This window comes from Microtus pennsylvanicus, chromosome 12 (assembly GCF_037038515.1).
Source record: "Microtus pennsylvanicus isolate mMicPen1 chromosome 12, mMicPen1.hap1, whole genome shotgun sequence".
In the NCBI taxonomy this organism is placed as follows: domain Eukaryota; kingdom Metazoa; phylum Chordata; class Mammalia; order Rodentia; family Cricetidae; genus Microtus; species Microtus pennsylvanicus.
In genome coordinates, this window is record NC_134590.1 from 11671082 (window position 1) to 11698183 (window position 27102).

The 27102-nt window shown below is 43.9% G+C and overlaps 2 protein-coding genes across 3 annotated transcripts in view; one reads left to right on the forward strand and one right to left on the reverse strand.

The window, feature by feature from the left end:
- Window positions 1-27102, reverse strand: part of Fras1 (Fraser extracellular matrix complex subunit 1) — a 406459-nt gene that overhangs the window by 374538 nt on the left and 4819 nt on the right. For both annotated transcript variants that reach the window (XR_012907226.1, XM_075942834.1), the window contains exon 2: window positions 20941-20972. Coding sequence is in view for 1 of the 2 variants with exons in the window: in XM_075942834.1 (XP_075798949.1) it covers window positions 20941-20972 (32 nt within the window). In the remaining variant the exon portion in view is untranslated. The remainder of the gene's footprint in view (window positions 1-20940; window positions 20973-27102) is intronic.
- On the forward strand, window positions 5809-6926 carry LOC142832667 (SUMO-conjugating enzyme UBC9). Its single transcript, XM_075943337.1, has one exon. The coding sequence runs from the start codon at window positions 5892-5894 to the stop codon at window positions 6366-6368; it is 477 nt and encodes a 158-aa protein (XP_075799452.1). The 5' UTR covers window positions 5809-5891; the 3' UTR covers window positions 6369-6926.

Sequence of the window (27102 nt, forward strand, 5' to 3'; positions counted from 1 at the left end):
TTAAACCAAAGAAAATTCATCTCCGAGCTTAAGGAAGGGGCCCATATATTTTTAAAAAAAATACGGCTACAAAAAAAAGATCCCTGAGAGAAATTGAGCTCTTTTAAAGAGGGGGGAAAGAGAACTGAGGTTTCTTAGATTATCAAAGTGTCTGTCCAGTCATCCTCTGCCCATGATGCCAAGGTAGCTATGAAGCCTGGAGCTCCTGGCATCTCCTGACCATGTGGCTCCCACAGTCTTGAACCATTCCATTATAAATCTACTCCGAGGCTGAGTGGGGGGTCGTTCACACGCTCACCAAACACACCTAGAGTAAAGGATGCTTTCTGTGCACACCACACCTTTGGAATAAGTCAGTGTTAAAACTGTCCACAAAGAAGCTCCCAGCCACAGCTGGCCATTTCTATTTTATTCAAAATAAATAAACCATGCACTTCCTCTTTGGCACTCGGCATGTTCCAAGTGCTTCCTAGCCACATGTGTTGAGTGGCTGCCAGCACAGACATGGGATGTTTGATTATTGCATCAAGTTCTATTGGAAGGAACTGGTCACACCCAACACCACGACAGTACCTTCAAAGGTGGCGCAGCCTTCCTGCCTGCAGTCTCACGTCACCCTGTCATCAAAACACGTGACGATACTAAATACCTGCGGGACAACTGTTCTCAGGGTCAAAGCTCTTTCCCAGGGGGACCACACATCTCAATCGAACCAGAGTATGGACTTACACCCGGATCCGGTATTTACCATGATGCTACCAGCATCAGAAATGTGCATTTCTCCAACATATGAATCAGGGCGGGGTTTAGTGCAGCAAATCCCATCTCCATGTCTGCACAGACCAGGTTCAGATCCAACCCAACCAAAGTCCCAGGGCAGATTTAAAAGGTGCTGGAACACGGAAGGACTTAAGTGAAAGAAGAAACATTGTGCCACACAAATGAAAGATTTAGAGGTAAAATAAATATTCCCCAACTATAAAGCAATGTCAGAATTGATGCACCCAGCATGCACCTGCGGAATGCTGACAGGTACCTGCTTGTGCAGGACATGTGTGCACTCCCAAGCGCGTGCTCACACGAAGGCAAACCGAGCGGACAAAATTATTTCACATGCTGCTTCCTATAGCAGCCCCATGCCAGATGCCCAGGGACCCCCAACAGTGGAATGCGTCTTACTGTGATGCCCCATTCCACCAGGGGAAGATGCACTTTTTGACGGCAGATAAAAGTGATTTTTAAGTGTATAATTACAAGGAAACGAGAGCCCCAAATCTTTGGCTGAAGTGCTCGGCTATACATTCCACCCTTCCCAAGCCCTGGCAGAGAGCCCCAGCCTCCAGGAAGCTCAAGACTGCTGAGCCTGCAATTAGGCGGTCCTCTCCTCCAGCCCAGGTACACTGACAGGAGGAGGCTGTGCTCTGGGGCCCAGGGGAATAAATCAATCAGCCCTTCTAGGCATAGACAATGTGGTATCTATTTTGGCTCTTTCACAGGCCTTTTGTTGTTAGTTCCTGTTTCTTAGCTGTATTCCAAACAGAGAAGATTGCCGGAGAGCCGAGCTACCGAAAGGTGAGATATCTCTACATTTGCACAGGGTAAGCCACACATAATATCACACCTATTACTGAGGCTTGGGCCTACTCCGACATCCAGAAGGCAGCAAAATCTAAGACAGAACCAATGTAGAAGCATTTCATACACACACACACACACGTTCACACACACACGCACACACACACGTTCACACACACGCGCACACACACACGTTCACACACACGCACACACACATATACACACACACACACACATACACACACACATATATACACACACTAACACACACACCATTGTCAGAATACAGTAAAAAAGAAAAAAGAAAGAAAGGAAAAGAAAAAAAGCAAGGTGGCTATAAATGAAAGCAACTCCTAATTCGCTATTCTTCCATATATTTTTTCATCTGAGTAAAATCTGAGGCGCTAGGACGGAGACACATGGGTAAAAGCTGAAGCAGAAATAGACACGGGAAAATACTGAGTTCAAAGAAGCCTTTTTAAAGCAGAGCTGTACATGGGGGTGGACGCCTGCTACCCAGCTACCTGAGAGGCCCAGGCAGGAGAATCTCTTAAGCCTACAAACTAGAGGTCAGCCAAGGTAACACAGCCAGGCTTGTGCTCAAGAGAAAGGGGGCAGAAATACACATGGACGTCTATGCTAACACTGAAGCTGTTCCAGCCTCTCCCCACATCTCCCTGCAACATCTTTAAGGTGCACTAAAGCGAGACACGGCGCAGCCCACTAAGTCACACAGCCTCGGCTATTACACAAACGCGCTATGCAGGAGCCGCAAACGCTCTTTTCCCAAAGATCTCTTAGACACACATTTCTGCTTCCTAGCACCCTATTCCCTGCCTACCCCAGGGAATATAATATACAGTTCCCATAAAAGTCTCCTACTTCTCTATGTTCACAGTTTAGCTTAACACTGACAGAGACTGCATGGGCCTTTTATCCAGGACATCAAGGCATTCTTTCTTGACCAAGCCCCACCTATGCCTTGCTTGATGTATACAAACCCATCCACTCTCATTTTCTTTGCAATTTCTGTGGAGCTAGGAAAAGCCATGTGGGGGACTTCATGTGTTTCGGGGTGCACATGTAGTTCCTCAGATGTGTTGTTGTTGTTGTTGTTGTTGTTGTTGTTGTTGTTGTTGTTGTTGTTGTTGTTGTTTTGAGACAAGGCTTACCAAATAGGCTAGGCTGGCTGTCCAGGAATCTGCCAGTCTCTATGTCCCCAGCACGGGGATTCCAAGCACAGGCCACCACACCCAGCTTTTTAACGTAGGTTCTGAACATCAAACTGAGGTCTTCAGATTTCTGTGGCAAGCACTTTCCAGCCTAAGCCACCAGCTCCCTTTGTGTGGGGTGGTGGGGGGATCTGAACTCTCTGGGTCACACGGACTAGCATAACCTAGAACACCTTCCCCAGGAATATCCATATCACAATGGGAGGTGGTACCCTCATTTCTGCGACTGTGATAAAACATCTCCATCAAAGCAACTTGGGCAGGAAAGGGTTAATGTAGCTCACAATTCTAGGGTTTGGTCAGGTCATCTTGAAGCTCCTATAGCTATGAGCAGAGAGAGAAGGGATCCAGTCAAGAGCAGTTTGCCAGTGTTCAGGGAGAGCTCCCCTTTCATCCAGTCTGGAGTCTGGTCCACAACATGATGCTTCCCACATCGGGAGTGGGTCCTCCCACCACAGATCAGTTTAGAGAAACCCTCAGGGGCCGACCCGCTGGGCAGCACACCCCAGGCTATTACTCACTGAGACTTCTTCCAGGTAGTTCTAGACTGTTCAAATCTCAACTTGGAGATGCTGACATCCTATCTGCTAAAGCCAAAGAAACTTGAGTCTTGGTTTTGCTCGCTCTTAAAAGAATTCTCAACAAAGAGAAAGAAGTATATATAAAACGTCCCAAACAAGACTTTCTGTACAGTGGTAAGAGGGACGTTTACAGGCACTGTGGGGTGTTCATTAACAATGGGGACGGAGAGACTTAACCTACACCCAGTGTCACAGGAGGAGGCGGGGCTGTACTACTGATGAGCACTGCGTCAGCTACATGCCAAGTGCAGGGTTTAACTTACTCCTCTCCACCCTCACCATGGGGCAAGGTTTTGCCATGGACACCGCATCAAGACTTCCGCTCATTTCGGAGGACCAGAAGAAATGCCTAGGCCATCCCTCTGAACTTATCATTCCCGTCAACACGTTTTCAGACTCCATTATAGACTCCCTTCCCTTTCTGCTAGTCATTTATCAAAGGAAAATAAATGAAACAAAGAGCTAAGTGCCTGAGAAATGTTCCACAGGAGCATATCGCAAAGCAATAAAGCATCCCATTCCAAAACGTATTAACATCTCACCTGCCACCCATTTCCTTCACTGCCCCACAGGGAAGATGTCAGGGGCCCTAATTCATCAATAGCCCAGATTTTCTCTTTTGAGATAAGGGAAGGTTTACTGTAGGGAGAAATATATCCAATAGCGTCTTCGTGGTTTCCAGAAAAAAACAAGTGAACATGGACACTACTCTCGGGAGGGTAGAGCTGAAGTGGGAACATCTGAACTTTGACCCAGTGCAGCAAAAGGAACAGATGTCCTTAGTCGCAGGCTGGCAGAACCATTCCACAGAAGAGTCTGAGATCCAAAGTCAAAAGGGCAAGTCCCAGCTTTCGGCCAAGAGGCAAGACGGGAGACCAGGTTCTAGTGGCTTCCCCAACAGTGATGAGGCTAATCAGGCAGATGGCAGGTTTCACTTAAGACTCAGTAAACAAACCAAGTGGCTTCCAAATGTCTGTTTGCCCTTGAAGAGAACATCTGCTCCTTTCTCTTTGGCCAGGCTGCTTTCATTTTCAGAGCACCCCGCTTCCACTTGGTGATGGGATCAGTCACATGGTTTCTTCTTCGCCACAGGGGACCATTATAGCTGGGATGAGATCTTTGATGGAAACCACAGCAACTAAAACTTTCCCTGGAGCTGTTTCTGGAGATGCCATCCCCCCACACAAAAAAAGAGCCCTCTTTTAATTAGAAATAACGGCTACTTGAGGTATGTAAAACAAACCTGTCATCAAAAGTTGCCTACAAACGATGCTAACCCAAATAAAGCATACAGTCATGAGAGACAGCTTACAGAGGTCCTAACGACACCGTGTCGATACACAGATACAGCTATCTCTGCCATTGACTCCATATCCTTGGACTTCAGGCTAAGGGGGCAATGGAGCTAAGGGAGCCTTTGGGTTGAGCACTCATTACTTATGCTAAAAATTTTAGTGATTTAATTTTCATACTCTTTCTCATGCTTGGCTCCTTTCAAGACAGCCCCTTGCCTAAGTGTTCTCTGTAACTAGGGGGTTGACCCCTTCCTGCCAATCTTGCCCCTTTCTAGACTTTTTCCATCCACTATCTCCTCGCCTCCTCTCATCACTGGCTATGTTCACTACTTCTAATCCTTCTTTGTCCTGTTGACCAATCTTGTTTCCCCCCCGGCAAGCTCAAATCATAGAAAGACTTTCTTTTCAAAAGGTTTAATCACAAAATGTGAACCCATAAATGTGTCTGAATGGCCAGCTACTCTTTACCGCTATCATTCTAGCAACTGTACAATCTCCTGTTTCAAGCTAACGTACAGTGATTTACTTAACTATTCTATTTGGATACTCCTTACTTTATAATATAATTAATACCAGAAAGAACTACTTTACACATAATTGTTCTTAATTACTTAGAGCAAATTCTTAGGAGTCACAGCCAAACTGAGTTTGATCACTGAACTGTTTTCTAATGGGTGTAAGGCAATATCTTATTGTGGGTTTAGTTTTAATTTAATCATTAACAAGAATGATAGTGGCTTATTTTTGCAGGCTGGCCTAGAACTCAACAATCTTCCTGCTTCAGTCTCCTGAGTGCTGGGATTCTAGGCATGTGCCATCAAGCTTGGCTCTTCGTTACTAGTGTTTTCACTGATGTGCACTCTCTATTCTCAGTTTAGTCTCTAAAGTTTGATGTTCTTAAATAATTGCATGAATTCTAAGTACTATGTGATTCTTTGTAAGATTACATCTTTCAGAAACCTGAACTCTCTTGGTCTTATTTGGTTTTGTACCATTAGATATCTTTAAATGTTAACTAATTTGTCAACATCATCTTCTATTCCATCCTTCAAAGTCAATCATTCTAAAACTCAATGTTGGTTTTATATTTACATTAGAGGATACAGAAATCAGTGGCAAGGGGCGCGGAGGGAAGTCCCGAGACAAAGGAGCTCCGCCGCCTCTGCCGCCGCGACGGTCCGGGCCGTGGTCGCCCAGGGACTTTGAATATGTCGGGGATTGCCCTCAGCCGACTTGCCCAGGAAAGGAAAGCTTGGAGGAAGGACCACCCTTTTGGCTTTGTGGCTGTCCCAACAAAGAACCCTGATGGCACGATGAACCTGATGAATTGGGAGTGCGCTATCCCTGGAAAGAAGGGGACTCCATGGGAAGGAGGCTTGTTCAAACTGCGGATGCTTTTCAAAGATGACTATCCGTCCTCACCACCAAAATGTAAATTTGAGCCACCACTGTTTCACCCAAACGTGTATCCTTCTGGCACAGTGTGCCTGTCCATCCTGGAGGAAGACAAGGACTGGAGGCCAGCTATCACGATCAAACAGATCTTATTAGGAATACAAGAACTTCTTAATGAACCAAATATCCAAGACCCAGCTCAAGCAGAGGCCTACACAATTTACTGCCAAAACAGAGTGGAATATGAGAAAAGGGTTCGAGCACAAGCGAAGAAGTTTGCCCCCTCATAAGCAGCGGCCCTGTGGCTCCATGACGAGGAAGGGATTGGCTTGGCAAGAACTTGTTTACACCTTTTGCAGATCTAAGTCGCTGCGTACAGTTACTAGTCGCCTGGGAGGGTTGAGCGGGCGCCATTTTCCATTTCCGCCACTGGCATATACAGTCTCAATTCGCTGAATTGCCCCAGTTTTTCATACAGGGTCTCTTCCTTCAGTCTTTTGTATTTTTGATTGTTATGTAAAACTTGCTTTTATTTTAATATTGATGTCAGTATTTCAACTGCTGTAAAATGATAAACTTTTGTACTTGGTAAGCCCCTAGGAGCTAGTTTCTTCGCGCTCGGATGCAGGCATGCTTCCCACTGTTCAGAGCTCTGGCCTCCAGCTGGCTGTATGACAGAACCACACTGTCCCTCCCTCCCCACCCTCAACCTCCTCAGAAACCTGGGCTGTTGCTTATGAGCCTCAGATCCAAAGTTGGCCAGCGTCTCCATTCTGCACCACTTCCTTTGTGTTTATATGGCGTTTTGTCTGTGTTGCTGTTTAGAGTAAATAAACTGTTTATATAAAGGTTAAAAAAAAAAAGAAATCAGTGGCAATGATTTCTGGTAAGTTGATAATTATGTATTAAATGTATACACAGATGTGCTTCTCAAAAACATACACCACATGCCTCAAATGTCACATCCCTAAGGAATGCGGACTCGAACAATAATAAGGAAGCATTAAGAGCCTTTATCATGAGTTACTTACAATCCTAAATTAATGAGTTACTTACTATGATACCAGTCAGTGGAAACTGGTATCTTACAGCCGATCTATGAGAGATCACAGTACAAATAGACAAGTATTAGAAAAAGAGGCACGCCTTTAAATAAATCCATTATATCACATTAAATCTAAAAGCAGGCAGGAAAAATACATGTATTATGATCCTTATTTTTTGTTTAGTACACAAAGCACATGCATTCAAAGAAAAGGTTCTAAAATATTGTCACCGATATTCAATAGCAATTACTTTAGTTTGTGAAATCAGTGAGATTAGTGGGGTTTTCCTTTTCTTCAGTGTAGTGCCCATTCTTTTAGGAAAAGACTGCATTACTTTAATGTAATAAATAATATGAGCGACTACTCCACTTACAAAAACAGTCAAGAAACTTTCATCTCTCAAAGTTGGTACTCTGGATTTTATGGTTTGGGTCTTTTATAAAATTTAATTATTTTTTACCCATGTGTAATGCTTTTATGCATACTATGTGCATGCAGGTACCAGGTGGTTGTGAGCTGCCCAACATGGATGCTGGGAACTGGATTTAGGTCTTCTGCAAGAACTCTTATCCACTGAGCATCTCCCTGGCCCCTGCGGTTTAGTTTTTAAGGAACACTATTGTTAAGGTTAACCAGGAATATGGTTTGGTGGAGTGTTTCACTAGCATGTAGGAAGCCTGAGTTCCATCAGAGGCGCACAGAAAAAATGAACATGATGGTCCAAGCCTATGTCTTAGTACTTGGGAGGTGGAGGCAATAGAGGGTCAAAAGGCCCAGGTCCCCCTTTCAAGAAGTTCAAGGTTTGTCCCTGCTAGCAGCAAACAAAGCCATTATTAATTATCTAAGTTTTATTTCTTTAACAGTAATATACTAACAATACAAAAGAAAATCCCGTTCTTAAAGACAGCCTCCCATATTGTGACTCCTGTGCACTTGTACGGGAGGATCTCTGAGGAACACCCATGCTTGGGTGCTTACACTACTTCTTTCCTCATAGTTTATATTTATATCCTGAATGGGATTATTGAATTTTTTTCTCCAGAATCATCAATGAACCCGAGTAAGAACTAAAAAAAGATGTCTTTTCTTCAATAGCTTGTTTGATCCTTTTAAAGTGGCTGCCAAAATGGCCGTTTAGTATGCGTCCCTCCTTTTCATATGCACTTGAGCTGTCTCTGCCTCTGAAATTTCCCTTGAAGTTTTCCCAGGTCCCCAGGCTGTCAAGAATCTTTTCCAGCAGAACACATTTTTCAAGTGGTCCTCCTATCCCTAAAGCTTCTGATGATACCTGATCTAAGAAGAAACATTTTAGACGTAGGATTTGGAAAATTGGAGAAAATTCTAGAAGCTACCATTGCACACTTATTTCAGCTGTCCGGGATGAGAGAAAAACCACACTCCTTAGTCTCTGGGGTAGTCCATAGAACAAAATCAGCCATCTAATTCCATAAGAAATTTGAATACGACAACATGTACTTTATCTTAATTCTGTCCAGAACATAATTTAATCTTTGCCAATTGTGAAAAAGAAATGAGAAATGAAACTAGATTAAAGAAGAATGAAAAAGGTTATAAGGCCCCTTTATTAAGGGACATCGTGATAGACAGCAAAACCACAGAGAGCATCAGTGCCCATTAGCAGGGGAGCCTACTTGTGATGAGCTGACGGTGGTCCTAGCAGTACTGACCCATGTGAGGAAACGCCTGCACATCGACCGCACTCGTACAGGTGCTGATTAACAATGCAGAGCCATCTACACTCTCCAGTGCTCTACGGAGCAACAACATCTGGTCACAGGTGGAAATGAGAAGAGAATGAACACAGCAGCGGGCAATGTATCTCATCAGTTTGTCAGACAGAGTCTGAATTCATAATTCCACTTCAAATGCCTTATTCCAAGCCTATGTGAGCTGGAGTTTAAAGACTCCTTCTCGGTGTTTTATCCACCCCTTCTCACACTTCAATCAAACTAGACTCCCTTTGCCACCTCGGTGAGTACTCGCGCTGATCCTCTGTCTTAGGAGCCCCCCTCCCACCTCTTCCAAGTCAACACTGACCCACATTTCAAGAACAACATCAAACGTTGTTTTCTCCTAAGAATAGTATTTTAGGAGCTTGCGTGTACTGACTATATCCCAGGTACTTTCATGTATTATCTTATTTATCTTTGCAACAACTCTATACTATAGATCCACAGATTCACGGTCAAAGGTCCAAGGTCAAACAGTAGAGAAAGCTCACACTCCCCATCTTAAACATGATACTATAGTCTTATTTACTGATACTTATCCCAAATGTAGACTGCATTTACTATCTGATACCAGGGTATTGGTTCAACCACTGAAGAAACTGGAAAGTCAATTTGCATTGGCTTAAACAATGAGAGAATTTATCCATCCATCCGAGAATTACCCAGGAAAGTCTGCGTCCATGCTAGTTAAGTCTTCAGATTAATATCCAATCTCTTCCATATGTCTCTTCCACCAAGCTTCGGGTGTTAGCTAAGCTATAAAGTGGAAGCAGCAGCTCTGGAGATCACGTCTCCATGAGCCAACATTCAAAATCCAACCTTCAAAACTTCCCATTGGTAAACATTTATGCTTTCCTACTCTTGAGGATTCTTCTTTTTCCCCCACAGGGATGAAAATGTAGCTCCTCGCCTTTCTTACCTTCAGAGGAAGATAGCATGATTTATCTAACAGGTCAGTGCAAAAAAAAAAACTTGATGCGTTCAGCAACTCTGCCCTCTCTGCCCTGCTTGCTGTCCCAGAAGGCAAATCTATCTATCAACAAAAACCTTTCTCTTGCTTCTACAAACAGTGATTCTTGTCTATACGGTCCTTCTACAAGGGAAAATTCCCATCAGAGCTCCCCTCTGAATGCCTGTGTCTGGCTAAGAGAACTACAGCTCTATCCACCAACTGAGATATATTAGTTAAAAATAAATGACAATGTTTATTTAATAGCAGTGCTTGGGATTCAAACCCAGGAATTTGTTCATGCTAGGCAAGGCTTCTACCACTGCCCCAAGTCCTTTAGGGTAATATTTTGATTTCTGTATTTACTCTTTATTTTATTTCTCAAACTGTTCAGACCTAGGGAAGGGGGAACCTATGTATGGGTCTCTTTTTCAACACCCAACAGTCTTAGCTGACCTCTTTGTACATCTCATTGGCAACAACTGAGTCAGACATTCACACAAGGGTTTTACCTAATCCCTGGCAAGGAAATACACAACTAGAATACATACATACAAGCAAAGGAGGGAAGGGATTCAGTTTTTAAAAATCAGAGTTGTGTGAGCAGAAGAGAGAGAAAGGAGATGTTGGGCAGTTGGCCCAGGGTCTGCTAGTACATATAACTGTCCAATCCATGTGCTATAGTCTTCGTAGGTCCAATCACAAAGGCCACCGCAAGGAAGTTGATACCTTTGAACCGTGGCAGGGCTCCACTACCGTCTATAACCCCAGCAAGCATAGGTACAGGTTCCTACTTAATGCTTCCTTCAAGTTCCTTCTAGTCGTGATTTCTCATCTGTTAGGCAAAGGTCCCTCCAGGGAGTTGACCCTGGAAGTATACCAAAGAGTATTATATTTCTGTTAATAATTCTCTCGTGCTCTTTATGTGCAGAACTGTGTGAAGAACGTAACAAACAAAGAACAATAAAATCTGCCCTTCCACTCAACCCTCTCCTGCCCATTCAATTTCCCTTTGGAGAGAGGAAGGGCATTAAAGTTACTTAATCTCAAAAGCTGTTGGGGAAGCACTCACAGGTCATAGCCCAAACTCAAGGGTTTTTTGGACACTAACAATAAACTGTTTCTTACTACGGGCCTCTCCCTTCTTCCTTCACTCCAGCTTAGAAATACCAGCAGCCGAAAGCCTCTTCACTGAAAGAACGTGGTGGGGGCACCGGAAGCTAAGCACTTACGTCACAAGGCACTGCTCAAGGACTTTTTTTTTTTCAAAGTTATTTTGTGCCAATTTCATATATAAATGTCTCTCCGGTCACAGACACAAAACTCTAGCCATTCAAAAATTTCAAGACTTTTCTTTAGACATTTGCAATTCAAATCCCAAGAAAATAGAAGCGCACTTGCTAAACTCAACTGTCATTTGATATTTACATATTAGCTTTCCCTTAGTAAGCAAAAGATTTGAAAGAGTAATTAAATTATAATAAAATAGTATTCTAAGTTGTCACACATGACTGGCAGTTCTCTTCTAGGAACTATCCATATATACATATACATATGCATGCATAAACATACCATTTATAAAATAAACATGCATATGTAAATATTTTATAGTTATACACAGAAATGTAGAAGAAATAAAACAAACTACTAGACTGCGATTTTGAGGAAAAAAATGGCACAAAGATCGAAAAATGGGTGGTGGGCACGTATGGACTAACCAGAAAAATTGAGATATATGATTACACATAACACAGTTGGAGCAAATAAATATGGTTGCCAAACTCAGTTGCGTCCTCTACATTCCAAACAAAGCATAAGAAATGTGTTTGTTAATTTAAAACATCTGTTCCTCCCACAAGAATATGAGTAAGACTGAAAATGCATATGGATTATTCGTCAATAAAAAGTACAGAATTTCTTGTATTATTCCTCTCACATACAATTATTCTAAGAAGATATCAATTCCCAAATAAGAAGCTAGTGCCTCTGATGAAGATGTATAACATGCAAAGCCCCAGCAAGAACAGAGCATCATCTGTAGCTCTGACTGGCCACTCCTCACCATCTGGCTCTCAAGGGTACAAACTCAGCAGTACATTCTCTTAGGAGAACTGAATACTATCTAGGACGGTGGTGCATGCCTCTAATCTCAACACTTGGAATGAGGCAGGAGAATCTATGTGAGTTCCAGGCCATCCAGGGTTGCATACTGAGACCCTATCTCAAAATACAGATAGGTAGATAGAGTAGATAGATAGATGATAGATAGATAGATAGATAGATAGATAGATAGATAGATAGATAGATAGATAGAGACAGACAGACACACACACACATAAAGAGACAGACAGACAGATAGATATGGATGGACAGATATAGATAGATATGGACGGACAGATAGATTGATGGATAGATAGATAGATAGATAGATAGATAGATAGATAGATAGATAGATAGATAGATATTGCATGCTTAGGTCAGGTGCTTTCTCATCCTCTCAAGGATTATTCTTAGTAGGAAAACACATCTCTAACCTTCAGTCTGCACAATGAAAACCCAGAGCAGCCCTTGGAAATCAGCTAAAAGAGATCCTCTCCTCAGTCCTGATTTTGTCTAGTCTCACCCCAAATACCCCCAACTACAATCAGGAAGCTAACCAGTCCTTACATGTATGTCAGGACCTAGCCCAGTGATACTGCATCGCAGAGGAATTCAATTTCTGTCATAAAACAGATGCATCTTAAAAAAGACTGGCCTCTCCGCTTCAGAGCATAGTGCTCTGTACTAAAAAATAAATAGAAAAGGGTGTCTTAGTTTGCTTTCTATTGCTGTGATAAACACCATGACCAATGCAACTTAGGAAGGAAAGGGTTTATCCGTCCTGAGCATAGCTCATCATTGAGGAGAGCCAAGGCAGGAACCCAAGGAAGGCGGAATCTGGAGGCAGAAGACTACAGAGGATATGCTTACGACTTTGTTCCCCATGACTTGCTCAGCTTGGCTTTTGATACAACCCAAGACCACCTGCCCAGGGATTTCATTGCCCGTAGTAGGCTTAGCAAGAAAATGCTCCACAGACTTGTCCATGGGTCAATCTGATGGCAGCACTTTCTAAAATGAGGTTTCTCTTCCCAGATGACCTTAACTTGTGGGGGAAAAAAAGATATCCTATAATACCCAGCAGAAAGGTATTGGAAAATTATCTAACATACTTACAGGAAATTAAGGATCTGAGGAATGGCTAACTTGTTTCCCCTCTGAATAAATCTTAGGAAGCCACATATTCACCCCTATGTCGCAAAGCCTGAGATGTCTTAGCTGCAGCCACTAAGCAAGATCTCTCTGGTTAGAGGGACTTGAAGCACTGGCTAGGGAAAGGTCTGTAGCTTTCTTCATTTCTCTCCTTCAGAGACTCTCTGAGCATATTGATGAATACCAACACAGATGAAATGTGGGGACTTCAAGCCTACAGGGTCACCTCTACTGCTACAGTTCCAAATAAAAGCAAGCTGTGCTTCCGAGCACACCTAAAGAAAGACTGCAGCCCCCGAGAACGCTGACTACAGCCCCCAAGAACCCCGTGTCTCTCGTAGGTGCCTTGGGCCTCCAGAGCGAAACGAAAGGTCTCAGTTCTTCTTCGCTATGCACAATGGAAAACACTCCCACGGTAGACTAGATTTTGACCAAACAGATGTAAAAGTATTCAGGAAATATGTAGGACACAGAGGCAGGGGACGGCTGGACGGTTACTCTAGCTTTTTCTTTAATTCTAGAAAACCTACTGAACAGCAGGAGCAGAGAAGGACAATAGAGGTAGCCTCAAAACTGCTCAAAGTATATGAAAACAGCAAGCAAGGGCTTACAGCAGATCTCTTACCACCGTGCTTTCAGTTCCTACAAAGGCTACAAAACATGCCCTTCTCCCCGGGGCCACACCCACCCATGAAGCCACCTGCTAACTTTAAGTACTCCAGAGTATACCGAGAACTTTACATCTGTAAAGCCATTCTAGCCAGGTGGGCTGTGCGTTATCTTGATCCCAGAACTCGGAGGCAGAGGCCAGCAGATCTCTGTGAGTTTTGGTTTGAGGGCAGCTGCGTTTTCACAGCAAGTTCCAGGCCAGCCGGGCTACAAAGAGAGGGCCTGCCTCAAAAGTAAACAAACAAACAAATAAATAAATGAAAAGTGTGACCTGCCTAATATATAGTCAGTAGCCACTGGCCACAGGGGCTATTTAAATATAAACTTCTGGGCCAGTGGGATGGCTCAGTAGATAAAGACATTTGCCGCTAAGCCTGACCACCTGAGTTTAATTCCAAATATTTATGGGAGGTATTTGTTGTACTCTCTGACTTCTACATACATGGTATGTGCTCAAGAACTCACACATGCGCACACGTGTACACACACACATGTACACACACATACATACACACATGCAAAGCAAATAGACAAACAAGAATGTAATAAAAATTTAAACTTTTTATTAAAATTAATCAGCAGTCAGAAGGTAGAGGCAGATGGATGTCAGTGAGATCAAGGCCAGCCTGGTCTACAGACAAGTTCCAAGACAGCCAGGGCTATATAGAAAAGTCCTGTCTCAAAAAAAAAATTAGGGGGCTGGAGAGATGGCTTAGATATTAAGAGCATTGCCTGCTTTTTCAAAGGTCCTGAGTTCAATTCCCAGCAACCACATGGTGGCTTACAACCATCTGTAATGAGGTCTGGTGCCCTCTTCTGGACTGCAGGCATACACACAGACAGACAATTGTATACATAGTAAAAAATAAATATTTAAAAAAAATCAAACTTATACCTCAGTTCCTGGGGTTCACTAGCCACATGGTGTCTACTCAGGAATCACATGTGGCTCTGAGGTTCCTTGGTGGAGGCTACAGCCAAGGATGCCCCCATCAGTTCAGCCCTCCATTATCTTGGAGAGTCTCTCTAACTCTCAACTACAAACTCAGAAACTGAGGCTTAGTGTCATCCCAATGGCTCACTCCAGGCTTCAGCTGTTCCTCTAGTGCCAGGACCTGAGCCAAGAGCCACCGGCCCCTATCGCTAAGTCGCGTCCACTGACCCTGCCGCCATCTGGATGGTGTGAATGGCTGCTTTTTGTTAGGGCAGTCTGAGGTTCTACCGCAGGCACTCACTCAACTGACTTCCGGTTAACCCATGGGGGGGGGGTCACCCCTTACAGATGGCAAAGCTGTGGTACAATAGACAGTCATATCCAAGGTCATGCAGCGCGTACGCTGTAGTCCCAAGGTCCAATGATGTGGGACATCCTTCTGTATATGTGTTGCTTCTATTGGTTAATGAATAAATCTGCTTTGGCCTACAGAAGGGCAGGATATAGTCAGGCTGGAAGAGATATAGAGGGAGAGTAGGCGGAGTCAGAGAGACGCCATGTAACTGCCGAAAGAGACAAATGCCATGCAGCTGCTGAACAAAAAGGACCCGGAAACTTTCTGGTAAGCCACAGCCTCATGGCAATACAGATTAACAGAAATCGTTAATTCAAGATGTAAGAGCTAGCTAGAAACATGCCTGAGTCATTGGCCAAACAGTGTTGTAATTAATACAGTTTCTGTGTGATTACTCAGGTCCAGGCAGCCAGGAAAGTCTCTAGCTATAAATGTAAGCAGTCTCCATCTACAGTCCTATCTCCAACACTCAGGTCTTTCTACTGTATTTTATCATACGTAGCAGACATGTCATGCTCTTATTGTCCTTGATATCTTTTCTCAAATTTGTCTAAAGTTGATGGTTTATGATTCACTTTGCCAGCAGTTGCCTGAAGAGGATCTCAACATTTGGCACTTCTGCTGTGGAGAAGAAGAGCATTGTCGCTCACTTCTGCGGACCAGAACTGTTCTATGGGATGGCTGAGATGCATTATCATACCAAGCTTTCGTGGACTGAGCAGTCATGTTAACTTTCGCTCTGCTTGCAACTCTGTGACAGATGCAGTTCAGATTCGCTTTACAGAGTGAAATGGTCGGGGTAGCTATCAGACCACCCATCCCCAGAATTCACAAAGAAGAGGGGTTCGAAGGCAGTGATGCAAAACCCAGGACAGTTACATTCTTGGTATTCAGTTTACTAGAGAAAGGGCAGAAGATAAAGATGCATAAACACGGAAATGGAAAACTCCTCCTCTGCCTGCAGTGATGATGTGTCATAACTGCTTCCCTCTAGTGAACCCTGACCCAGGAAGCACTTTCCTACAGGGGCTGACCTTGATAGAAGTCTGGATCTGAAAATGTAGGAGTGTGGTGGGTGGGACATAAAACAGACCCAGACATAGTGTTCACCGTTTCTTCTGGTGTTCCTTCTTCTCCCTCTGGCAATCTCTGACTTGACAAACGAAAGAATATAAAAATAGGGGAGAGAGAATCAAAGAAAGAAAGAAGACAGCTGAACTCAGAGTACATCTGAGAGATGCCTTCCATGTGGCTCGGGACCAAGCCATCCTCGAATGCCACTGCAAGGCCGCGTGGTTGGTTCCCAGAGGTTGGACACAACCCAGATTGAGTAAATACACACACACACACACACACACACACACACACACACACACACACGATACCTCTAAACAGTATAGTATGCCTATTAAGATGCATCGAGTCCCTAAACGCCTTTAGCATCATGTCACAAAGTTAGTGTACATACACTACCATGGGACAGCGGCAGTCAAATGGGAGGAGGTTAGCCAGGGACAGCTGGCTTCTCCAGCAGTCAGGGATGAAGACTGGCAGAGACAACTGCAAGGCAGGTGCCACAGGGAGGGGGCTGGGAAGGCAGGACTGAGGGTAAGACATAAGCTAAGCATGCTCAGAGGCAAGCTTGGCTGGAGAAACAGAGTGCGGACGAGATGGTTTAGAGGCAGAACCAGGTCTGCTTGACCTCTTTCTCCTCTGGCACTTACGGACCGTGAGACTCAGGACAAGCGATGTATACCTTCTGAACCTCAGCTTCCTTGGCTACAAAACCAACACTTACTTCTTGAGATGCTGGAAGTATTTAAATACCAGCAAATGCTCGCTCACCAACTTTTTTCCTTTTCTTCTTTATTAAGAAAGAGAATTTTGCAATGGCAAAAACACACATTCTGGGCATTGTATTGGCACACAGCCACACACACATACACAGCCACACACAGATACACACACACAGCCACACACACACAGCCACACACACACACACACACAGCCACACACACACACAGCCACACACACACAGCCACACACACACACAGCCACACACACACACAGCCACACACACACAGATACACACACACAGTCTCACACACACACACACACAGCCACACACACACACACGCACAGAGATACACACACACAGATACACACACACACACACACTGCCTTTTTCCTTCCATTAGAAATTCTTCTGGAGGGGCCTCATTTGTCCCTGTTTCACACAGTAGGCAACAGAGCTTCTAGCTGTGCCCAAAGTCACAGAGCCAATCTGCAGCAGAGGAGGAAGGATCTAAACCAGGTCACCACACCACAGCAGGGCCATGAATGTTCTGCTCTTTGGCAACCTCTTAAGCAGTGAGGAGAGTCAAAGGGGATATCAGTGAGAGGTGACTTCGCAAGACACAGCTGGGGCAACAACTAGCCACTAAAAACTGCCTAAAACCCACGTTACCAAGTACTTGATGTTTTACTAAATAAAGTTTTTTTTAAAGTTTATCTATTTATTTTATATATATGAGTGTTTGGCCTGCATGTAGCCTGTTTATCACATGTGTAGAATTCCTTCAGAGGCCAGAACAGACAGTGGATCCATTGGAGCTGGAGTTACAGACAGTCGTAAGCCATTGTGTGGTTGCCAGGAAACAAACCCAGTCCTCTGGAAGAGCAGTCCATGTTCTTAACCACTGAGCTACCTCTCCAGCTCCGTTGTAGGGAAGCCTTTTTGTGTAAGCTGACACTTGCCCTTTTAAGCTGACCAGGTCTCCCTCCTTCTGGATGTCCCCTTGACAACTGAATGAGACACAAGAACTATACTCCTGTCCCATTTAACTCGGGTATAAAGCAAGAACCTCAGACAACCAGATCTCTGATGTCATTTCTAGATCTGAAATAAGAAGCTTGTGGGTAGAATTCTAAGATGGTGCTGAGCCGCCCCACGCAGGGCTAGCTCTGAAGTGGGTGTGCTTCTCACCCACAGAAGTGAAGAGCTATTGTACTAGGAATTCCCAGAATTGTATCCTACACTGCTAGACTAGAGCACTGCTCTTGGATTCTTGAAATTCAAAATATATTCATGTATATTCGTTCTCCAATCTCATTGGCAGAAGGGCCATGTCTGTCTTCGTTAGATCATGTGAAGAGGGACTCATAACAAACCATGTAATTAACTCCTACCACAATAGATGACCCGGCATTTCTCCCCGCCCCTCCCCATTATCCCTCCCATTCCTTCTGTTTTTCTCCACACCCCCCAACTCCCGATATGATGCTGGAGATCAAACCCAGGGCCTAGTGCATTCCAGGCAAGTAATCAACCTCTGAAGTACACTCCAGAAGCTACTGTCAATTTTAATATCATTAAAACAAAAGATGGTTATAGATAAATCAAAATGCAGAATCTATAGATTTTCAGCTTTCCCCGGGCTTTTGTGTCTGCTTCTCCCACACCTGATTTGACAGCAACTCTGAGTGACTCACCTCTACGGTCTTTTTAAAGTATTCAACATTGTTTCCCTAGAAACAAGAGTGCTATTTCCTTTTACATTCCTATTCTAACGGTTTAATTAAGCGATAAGTCAGGCTTTGTCATTTCTCTTCCCTTGCACTTCTAATGGTTCACCCACCTCTGCTGAAAAGACAAGCAAAATCCAGACCAAGGCTAGACACTCCACTCCATCCCCTGCCCACCCTCCCTCCTGGCTTCCACTCCAGCTGCTTTCTTCCTTGGGTATCTGCAACAGCTGTTTGACCTCCAGGTACCCAACAAATGGCCAAGGGAATTCTGACTCACTCTTGACATTCACCTTTAACCCTCTAAATGTCCTTCTCCTCGATGTCTACAGGTTCAGTCCTAGAAGAGCCTCTTCCAGGTCTTGCTTCAAATGTCACTTTTTCATCCTAGTTAAAGTGATAAACCCCAGCTGAGTCCTTTCCATCTTCCCATCCTACACTTCTTTATTTTTGTTGCCTCTTTCAGTTCTTGAAAGCATATCTGACGTACAATTTGAACTTCAAGATGGCGGAGATTTTCATTTGTTCACTGATGTTCGCCAGGACCTAGACCAGCAGGTCCAGTGTCCCGTTAGGTAAGTAGATAGCATTTGTTGTGGTAATTACTGTCTGCCTCTCTGACTGAACTGCATAAATACAATGCTAAGTACTTCAAGTACTTAGGGCTGGAGCAGGGTGAGGAACAAAGATAGTGAAGTCTTGGAGCAAAGATGGTGGCTGGAGGGAGCTCATGCGTTAATCGATGCAGGAAACCACTCTACTAGGCATAACCCGCAGGGCGTGGACAGACAGGAATCAAGGTGATTCACTCAATGCAACTGGGGTTTCTTTTTTAAACTGGTTAGAACTAACCCCTTGATTATCTTATGATATTTTTTTCTTTTTATTCAAGTACACACAGCAACAAAGGTGAATGGGGGAGAGAGTCTAGATACATCTCCAGATAACGGTAAGAGACAGAGAGCAGACAAATTGATTAATGTCGCCCACCCCTCAATGGCCAAAGACTTCCAGCCAGTCTCTTCATCTCCTCTCTCTTCTTCAATTCTCCATCAGAAAAGGAGGGCTTCTGGGCTTGGTGAATCACTCCCAACAATCAAGATCATGGGTTCAATGCCACAGTAGGCTCCATAACATAATAAGACCCTGTAAGGGGTGGGGAATGGGGATGCACGACCTGCCTACTACACTGGCCTCAGTACCAGATGAATCAATAGCTATGAAAACATATTGAAAAAGTATGAACTAAAGTATATACCATTACTCCCCGGAACTGATGACAGACTTTGATTTCAGAATGATTTCTAAAATGTATTAGAGAAGAAACAGAAAAAAAATTCTGCTTTTAGGGCATGGAATGAGAAAGAGCGAAAAAAATAGCTTTTTCCAGTTCTTTAATAGAAAACTATCAGGAAAGATGTGTGTGTGTGTGTGTGTGTGTGTGTGTGTGTGTGTGTGTGTGTGTGTGTACATCTTCAGAACAGCAACTATAGCATATAAAGACCATATTACTTCAAATATCTATAATTATCTAGACTCCTAAAGACTTCGGCTACTCCTCATCTATTTCAGCACAAGGATAATGGAAGATGACAAACTAAAATCACACCACGTATCAATAGCAGGCTGGAACGGAATGAGCACGTCCCTCCAACCCTCGGAGTCTGCTTTATTGCAGCATGTGTTAAGCCCCAACTGAAAAAGCGGTGAAGAATGGCTTGTCATAGCATTTATTAGAGTTGATGGAGTGTAGACAGTCTTTTCAATAAGGCTTTAACACACTGTTATGCACCACAGTGCATTATTAATGAAAAGGAACGCACGGGGCTTGCATCAGCTTTTCCCCCAAGTCATTCTGACATTAAATTCAAAATCAATTCTGCCTACCCCGGCGTGGCAAAGGGTCAGGGATAAAAATGCTAATTTGTTTGTTGTTTACCAGAAATTTACGCTTATCACTCAGAGAAGTCATCGAGAATCTCGTCTGTTGTACTGAATCGAGTAAGAGCATCTTTTTAAAGACGGGATCAGAGCAGTAAGCAAATGTAACAGGAACACAAACACGTCGTGCCCTGGTTTGCATGTGACGAGAGGATGGGACCCAATTATCCCCGACTGCAAGAACACAAAGGAGAGACACTGAATGCAGACGGGCTGGGGGCAAACTCCTCATTCAATACTTGAGTATACAGATGGAACTAATTCACTCTCGAGGGGTTATTAAGTCATTGAGCGCGATGGTACGGGTACCAGTGGAGGAGGAATCCTCAACCCGCGGAGAAGAAGATAAACATATTTTACAGTGACACAATCCCCTCATTCAGTCATTTCAGTCAAGCATCTCACTTAATCCAAATGAAATAGAATTAAGAATGACCTACCGCAAGCAAGGAACCCTGATAGAGACAAGCACCTGTGGGAGGAAAAGAACAAACAAGAATTACAAAACAATGCATAACAAAGCAATAGTCACTACCCCGGCATGCTTATTTCTTAACTCCACCACTTTCAGACCTAGCTAACGACTTTGCTTTAAAGGCTCAAAGTTCTTACCATAGGAGAATAACCCTTTCCATCAGATCAACTCTTGCAGACATGTGACAAAGTGCACGATTAAAGCATATCATTTGGATTTTCAAAGAAATGTCTTTAAACCTCAACAATATGGCTGCCTAAAGATCTGAACAAGGAACACATCAATAGACATACTAACACGGGTTTGACAAAGGAACTGTAGGCATCAAAGGGATGCTCAGAGTAGGAGAGGTAGTCTTCCCTCGGGGAGGGAAAAGTCGGTTATCCAATACCAAGTGGTCAGTCCTGAAATCATGTTCATGCAGGCTTAGTAGCTTGTGTGAGTGTGTGTGTGTGTGTGTGTGTGTGTGTGTGTGTGTGTGTGTGTGTGTAAAACAATAATTAGAAAAGAAGAGACCAGGAATTTGAGGGCATGCAGAGAACTGGTGGAGGAAGAAAAGGAAAGGGAGGGAAGTCATGTGACTATATTTTAATAAAAATAAATGCATGTATAGCGGCACAGTATAAATACAGTGTTATTATCTATGTGCTCTGTCACAAAAGCTTCCAAAATCCACTCTGAATTTATCTATCTAAGCCATTCCTTCATTCTTTGCTACATAAATTCTCCAGATCAACTCAAGGAGCCGATTTATTCCATAGTAATTTTCACGTCTCAAAGTTTCTTTCGGTTTCAGTTCCTGTGGAGATGTGTTTGGTCTCTTGGGGGTTCGTGCTCTAGGTCCCATCCTTCTCCTCTGAACTCATAGGCCTCCATGCCCAAATTATTTTGTCGGATCCATTCTTGATACTTTCCTGGGGCATCCTATTTGTCTTTGTTGCTACTGTCTGCTTGATTGCTTTAGGTTTGTTTGTTTTGAGACAAAGTTTCCCTATGTAGCCCACATTGGCCTCAGCTTCTGGAGAGCTGGGATTGTAGGCCTCTGACCATATCCACTCGCAAACATGATAGAGATGGTGCCTCTGCCTCGCCACCTCAGTACACGCGCGCAGGAAAGGGGCTGCCTCTATGTCTTTGAACTTCTTTCCCGCTTGTCCACATAGTAGTCATTCGCTGGGTGACTATATAAACACAAAGACACCTATTTCACGCCTTTTATTTAGCATGTCCTTCACTGGGGAGGGTAAGCCACGGTGTGGGGCAGCACAGATGGAAGCTGTTTGCAAAGCACTCTCCTACCAAGCCCCTGACCTCTGAAACTCTTCTCGCTCTTGTTTTTCCTTGATGGGCTGCTTATGAACCGATACATCTTTGTATTTTCCAGTCATTAGATACCAAATGAAAAAAGAAAAAGATAATCTGTTCTAAATGCAGAAGAGGGGAGAATTTGACTCGGGGTGCTCACATTCTGAACAGCTAGCACAGCAGAAAATGAGTCTATGTTTTAGAACCATATGAAATCGCAATCCTCATTTTAAGCAGCATTCACACATTTTCCGGTGATTTCTGAGCAACACAACAGGTGTCCTTTAACCTGCGAGCAGCGTGCAGCATGCAGCACACTCTCAGCGAGCCTCACAGCAATTGAGACACCAAATAGAGAGCAAAGAGTACAGACAGAACACAGTGGAAACATGTGCAAACACACACGGTGGAAACACATGCAGACACACACGGTGGAAACACGTGCAGACACACACGGTGGAAACACATGCAGACAGAACACAGTAGAAACACGTGCAGACACACACTGTGAAAACACACAGACACAACATGGTGAAAGCGCAGACACACATGGAAGAAACACAGAGGAAGTATGTGCAGACACACACGGTGGAAACATATGCAGACAGAACACAGTAGAAACACGTGCAGACAGAACACAGTAGAAACATGTGCAGACACACACGGTGGAAACACGTGCAGACAGAACACAGTATAAACATGTGCAGACACACACAGTGGAAACACATGCAGACAGAACACAGTAGAAACATGTGCAGACAGAACACAGTAGAAACACGTGCAGACAGAACACAGTAGAAACATGTGCAGACACAACATGGTGGAAACATGTGCAGACACACATGGTGGAAACACGTGCAGACAGAACACAGTAGAAACATGTGCAGACACAACATGGTGGAAACACGTGCAGACACACATGGTGGAAACACGTGCAGACAGAACACAGTAGAAACATGTGCAGACACAACATGGTGAAAGCGCAGACACACATGGAGGAAACACGGAGGAAGTATGTGCAGACACAACATGGTGGAAACACGCACAGATTCAATACAATGGAAGCATGTCATGACTGGGCATCGTCAGTTTCCAAGGAGGGACAGGCAAGTTTATCATAGGACATATCCCCACAGATCCTAAGAAGGCTAACTTCTCAGTAGAGAGCTGGCCTGCCTTTCTTGTCAATCACAGAACTAACAATCTTTAAAGGAAATGAGAGGAATGTTTACACTTGGGTTTGGAAGCAAGATCTCTATAGGTAAATTTGCTGAGATGACTTATGTCCTTGACATTCAAATAAGAAAAACTTCCCAGCACTTGGGAGGCAGAGGCAGGTGGATCTCTGTGAGTTCGAGACCAGCCTGGTCTACAGCGCTAGTTCCAGGACAGGCTCCAAAACCACAGAGAAACCCTGTCTCGAAAAAAATAAAAATAAAAAATAAAAACTTGAGATAAAAGCTTGAGGGAAAATTCATCTCAACTGACCTATTTCTGAGAAATTTTGTCCTGAAGATAGTATTTCAATCTATAATGTTATAAGAACAGAGATATATGTATGTATAAATATTAAACAATAACGTGTATCTGAAAGAAATATATACCTCAACAATTCAGTTTTTGAATCACGTGTGTGTGTGTGTGTGTGTGTGTGTGTGTGTGTGTGTGTGCAATGCGACGCACATGTGTGCATACGGAGGCCACAGGTCACCCTCAGGTGCAGTTGTCATTACGTGGGTACTTTCTATCGTGTGTTTTAAAACAGGGTCTCTCACTGACAAGGACTTGCAAGCAGGCATGGCGGGTGACTGACTCCATCTTTATAACACTGGGTATTGAACTCAGGTCCTCATGTTGGCACGACAAACACTTTATCAACTGAGCTGTTTCCCCAACGAACAATACATGGGGGGTGGAGTGAGACAGGGTTTCTCTGTAGCTTTGGAGCTTGTCCTGGAACTAACTCTTGTAGACCAGGCTGGTCTTGAACTCACAGAGATCCGCCTGTCTCAGCCTTCCGAGTGCTGGGATTAAAAGCGTGCGCCACCACCACCTGGCTAACAATACACTTTAAAAATTTTACCAGCACCATATTCAGGATTCACAAGAATGAGTTTCACGTTAGTATTTCTACATGTGCGCATTTTATGCCTTGATCCTAGTCACTTCTACTACCTGCTCTCGCCCTTCCCTCCTCCCACTCGTCCCGTTTTCTTCCCAAATGGTCCCCTTTCGTTTTCATGACTACAATCACTTTCGAAGTTATTTAAACACACATTTACTTATATCTGATGCTTAAAGCATACAATGATGTTTTTAAAATTATAATGGAGATAATCACCACTTAGGTACAATTTAACAAAATTGAATCATTTTTTCAGACTATTAATCTCTTAATGGCTAAACAATTAAATATATGTGACATATCCAGGTTTTCTTTTACTTGACAGACAAAATTATATGCACTTATCATGTACGTCACGATGTTTTCAACTGTATGTAACATTTAAAATAATCTTATAAATTTCAACTTTTAGGGGGAAAAAAAGACACTATTTACCCTTTAGAATAAACCATTCTCCCATACAATCATAGAAGGCAACTTTCCAAGAAGTGCATGATTGGGTAGTGTCATTGTCATGTGGACATCACAGAGGATACTGACACAAACTCAAGCACAAGACACGCCTAGGCAGCATAACCTCCAGAGCCAGTGCACACGCTGGCCACCACTGGCCACCACTGGCCACCACGTCTTTACAGGGCATGTGACTGCAATGTTAGTTCCGGTCTCCATCCTGCTGTCTTGCAAAATCAGCTTCTTTCCAAGGCTTGTGAAGAAATCCAGCACCAGGAGAACTAAGCAAAGATCCATTGCAAAGCCTATCCCCACAAGTCGGGATAGACCCTAGAGGCTCACCGCCAACAGGAAAACACTCAGCAGTCTTGAGGATGGCCCTACATTTACACTTGTTCAAGCCAAGCATCTGGGACAGATCCAAGTCAAACAATATGTAGCTGATAAATTCTATCATTAGAAAACGAAACAACTCAATGTGGGTTACTCCACGATGTGCAATTCCAAAAGAAATTAGCTTTGCCCTCCGAGGGCTTCCCTAAAACGAACAGTGCTACCCGGAAGGCAGCCGCCTGCATGAGTCTCCATTAACACACTTTCCAAAACCTCATTTCTACTCTCCGGAGAAAAGAAAACATTACAGTGTGATGCCCAGTGCCATCAAACATTCATCATCACCCAAAGCCAGACGAGGCCATCCAGAGCAAGCATATTTCTCCTACATTGTGGCAGCCTGCACACCCACCACCAGATGAAGCTGGAATGTTGTCTGGCAGTGGGTGCTGGGTGCATCTCCTGGCACGAGAAAAGCAGAGTCCCTTGGAAATTATAATGTATAATAATTTAATATAATAGTCCTTTATGAGGCACCTGCAGAAAACTTAATATTGTTAGGGAGATTTTGAGATAAAAAATTTTAAGAGGCTTCCATCTAAAAACTATTAGCCAAAAAGATAGTGGCTGGTAACTAAGTCGATTAAGTAAATCCAACAGACACAAAGGGTCAGGCTTTGGGTACCAGTTTCATCCTTGTTGAAAACTTTGCATCTTGTAGGGAAATTCTTAAAACGGGATTCTTACAGGAAGGTGAAACATCAGAATGGCCCAAGAAGAAGTAAAATACTGCAAGGGACACTTCTTAAGACAGGAAGTAAACTCAACATAGCTTCAGGAAGTCCCTGAAGCTGACAGATTCACTAGGTCCCATTCTCCCCACTAGCGTATAAAGAGCAAAGACTTTTGAATCGTTTCCAGAGAAGCCACGTTATAAAGGAGAAGCAGAGACCCACCAAGGAGCCTGAAAGAAGCAGAGGCAAAAGAAAAAAAAACTGCCTAGAAGAAGCAAAAACCAGTTGTATTTGCCTAAAAAGGACTCAACTGAGCCACCCGGAAAGGACACTTTGCAACCTGTTGAGCTGCTTGCAGACCATACAGTGTGTGCCAGGTTCCCAGCTTTGTGAGCTGTCACCCAGGCTGGGGTGGGCCTTGGTCATGCAGCTGTCCCTGAGTCACTTCCCCTCCTGTAAGTAACCCCAATAAAACACTACCAAGTTACACTTCGGTGGTGTCCTGCTTTGATCTGTCATGGACTCCCTGTCTGGAGTAAGCAGCAGTAGATTGTCTGGTTGTGTCTTCTGGGAAAGATCTGCCACACAACACAGACACGCAGGTCAAAAGACACGGAGGCACGTAGAGCCAGTAAGATGAGAGACTAGGAGGGCAGGATGCCCTAGACAGGGTGACTGTTGCCGTGAGGAAACACCACAAGCAAAGCAGCCTGAGGAGGAAAGGGTTTACTTGGCTTACACTGAGGGAAGCCAGGACAGGAACTCAAAACAGGGCAGGAGCCTGGAGGCAGGAGCTGATGCAGAGGCCATGGAGGGTGCTGCTTACTGGTTGACTCTTCATGGCTTGCTCAGCCTGCTTTCTTATTGAACCCAGTACCACTAGCCCAGAGGTGGCACCACCCACAATGGGCTGGGCCCTCCTTCGTTGATTGCTAATTGAGAAAATGACTTGCAGCCAGATCTTGGGAGGCATTTTCTCAATCGGGGCTCCCTCCTTTCAGATAACTCTAGATTGTCTCAAGTGGAGGTAAAATGAGCCAGCACGCAGGGGTATCACCAAAGATGACTCGTTAGGATCAAGCAGCCACAAGCTGGCATTTAAATGTCCATGCTTGCTGCTGTGCTGTGATTTGGCATATGGCTGGGCACGCGGTGGAATAGTTAAAATAGAATCATT

Coding starts and splice junctions, on each gene's coding strand:
- LOC142832667 (XM_075943337.1), top strand. CDS start 5,892: ATGTCGGGGATTGCCCTCAGCCGACTTGCCCAGGAAAGGAAAGCTTGG.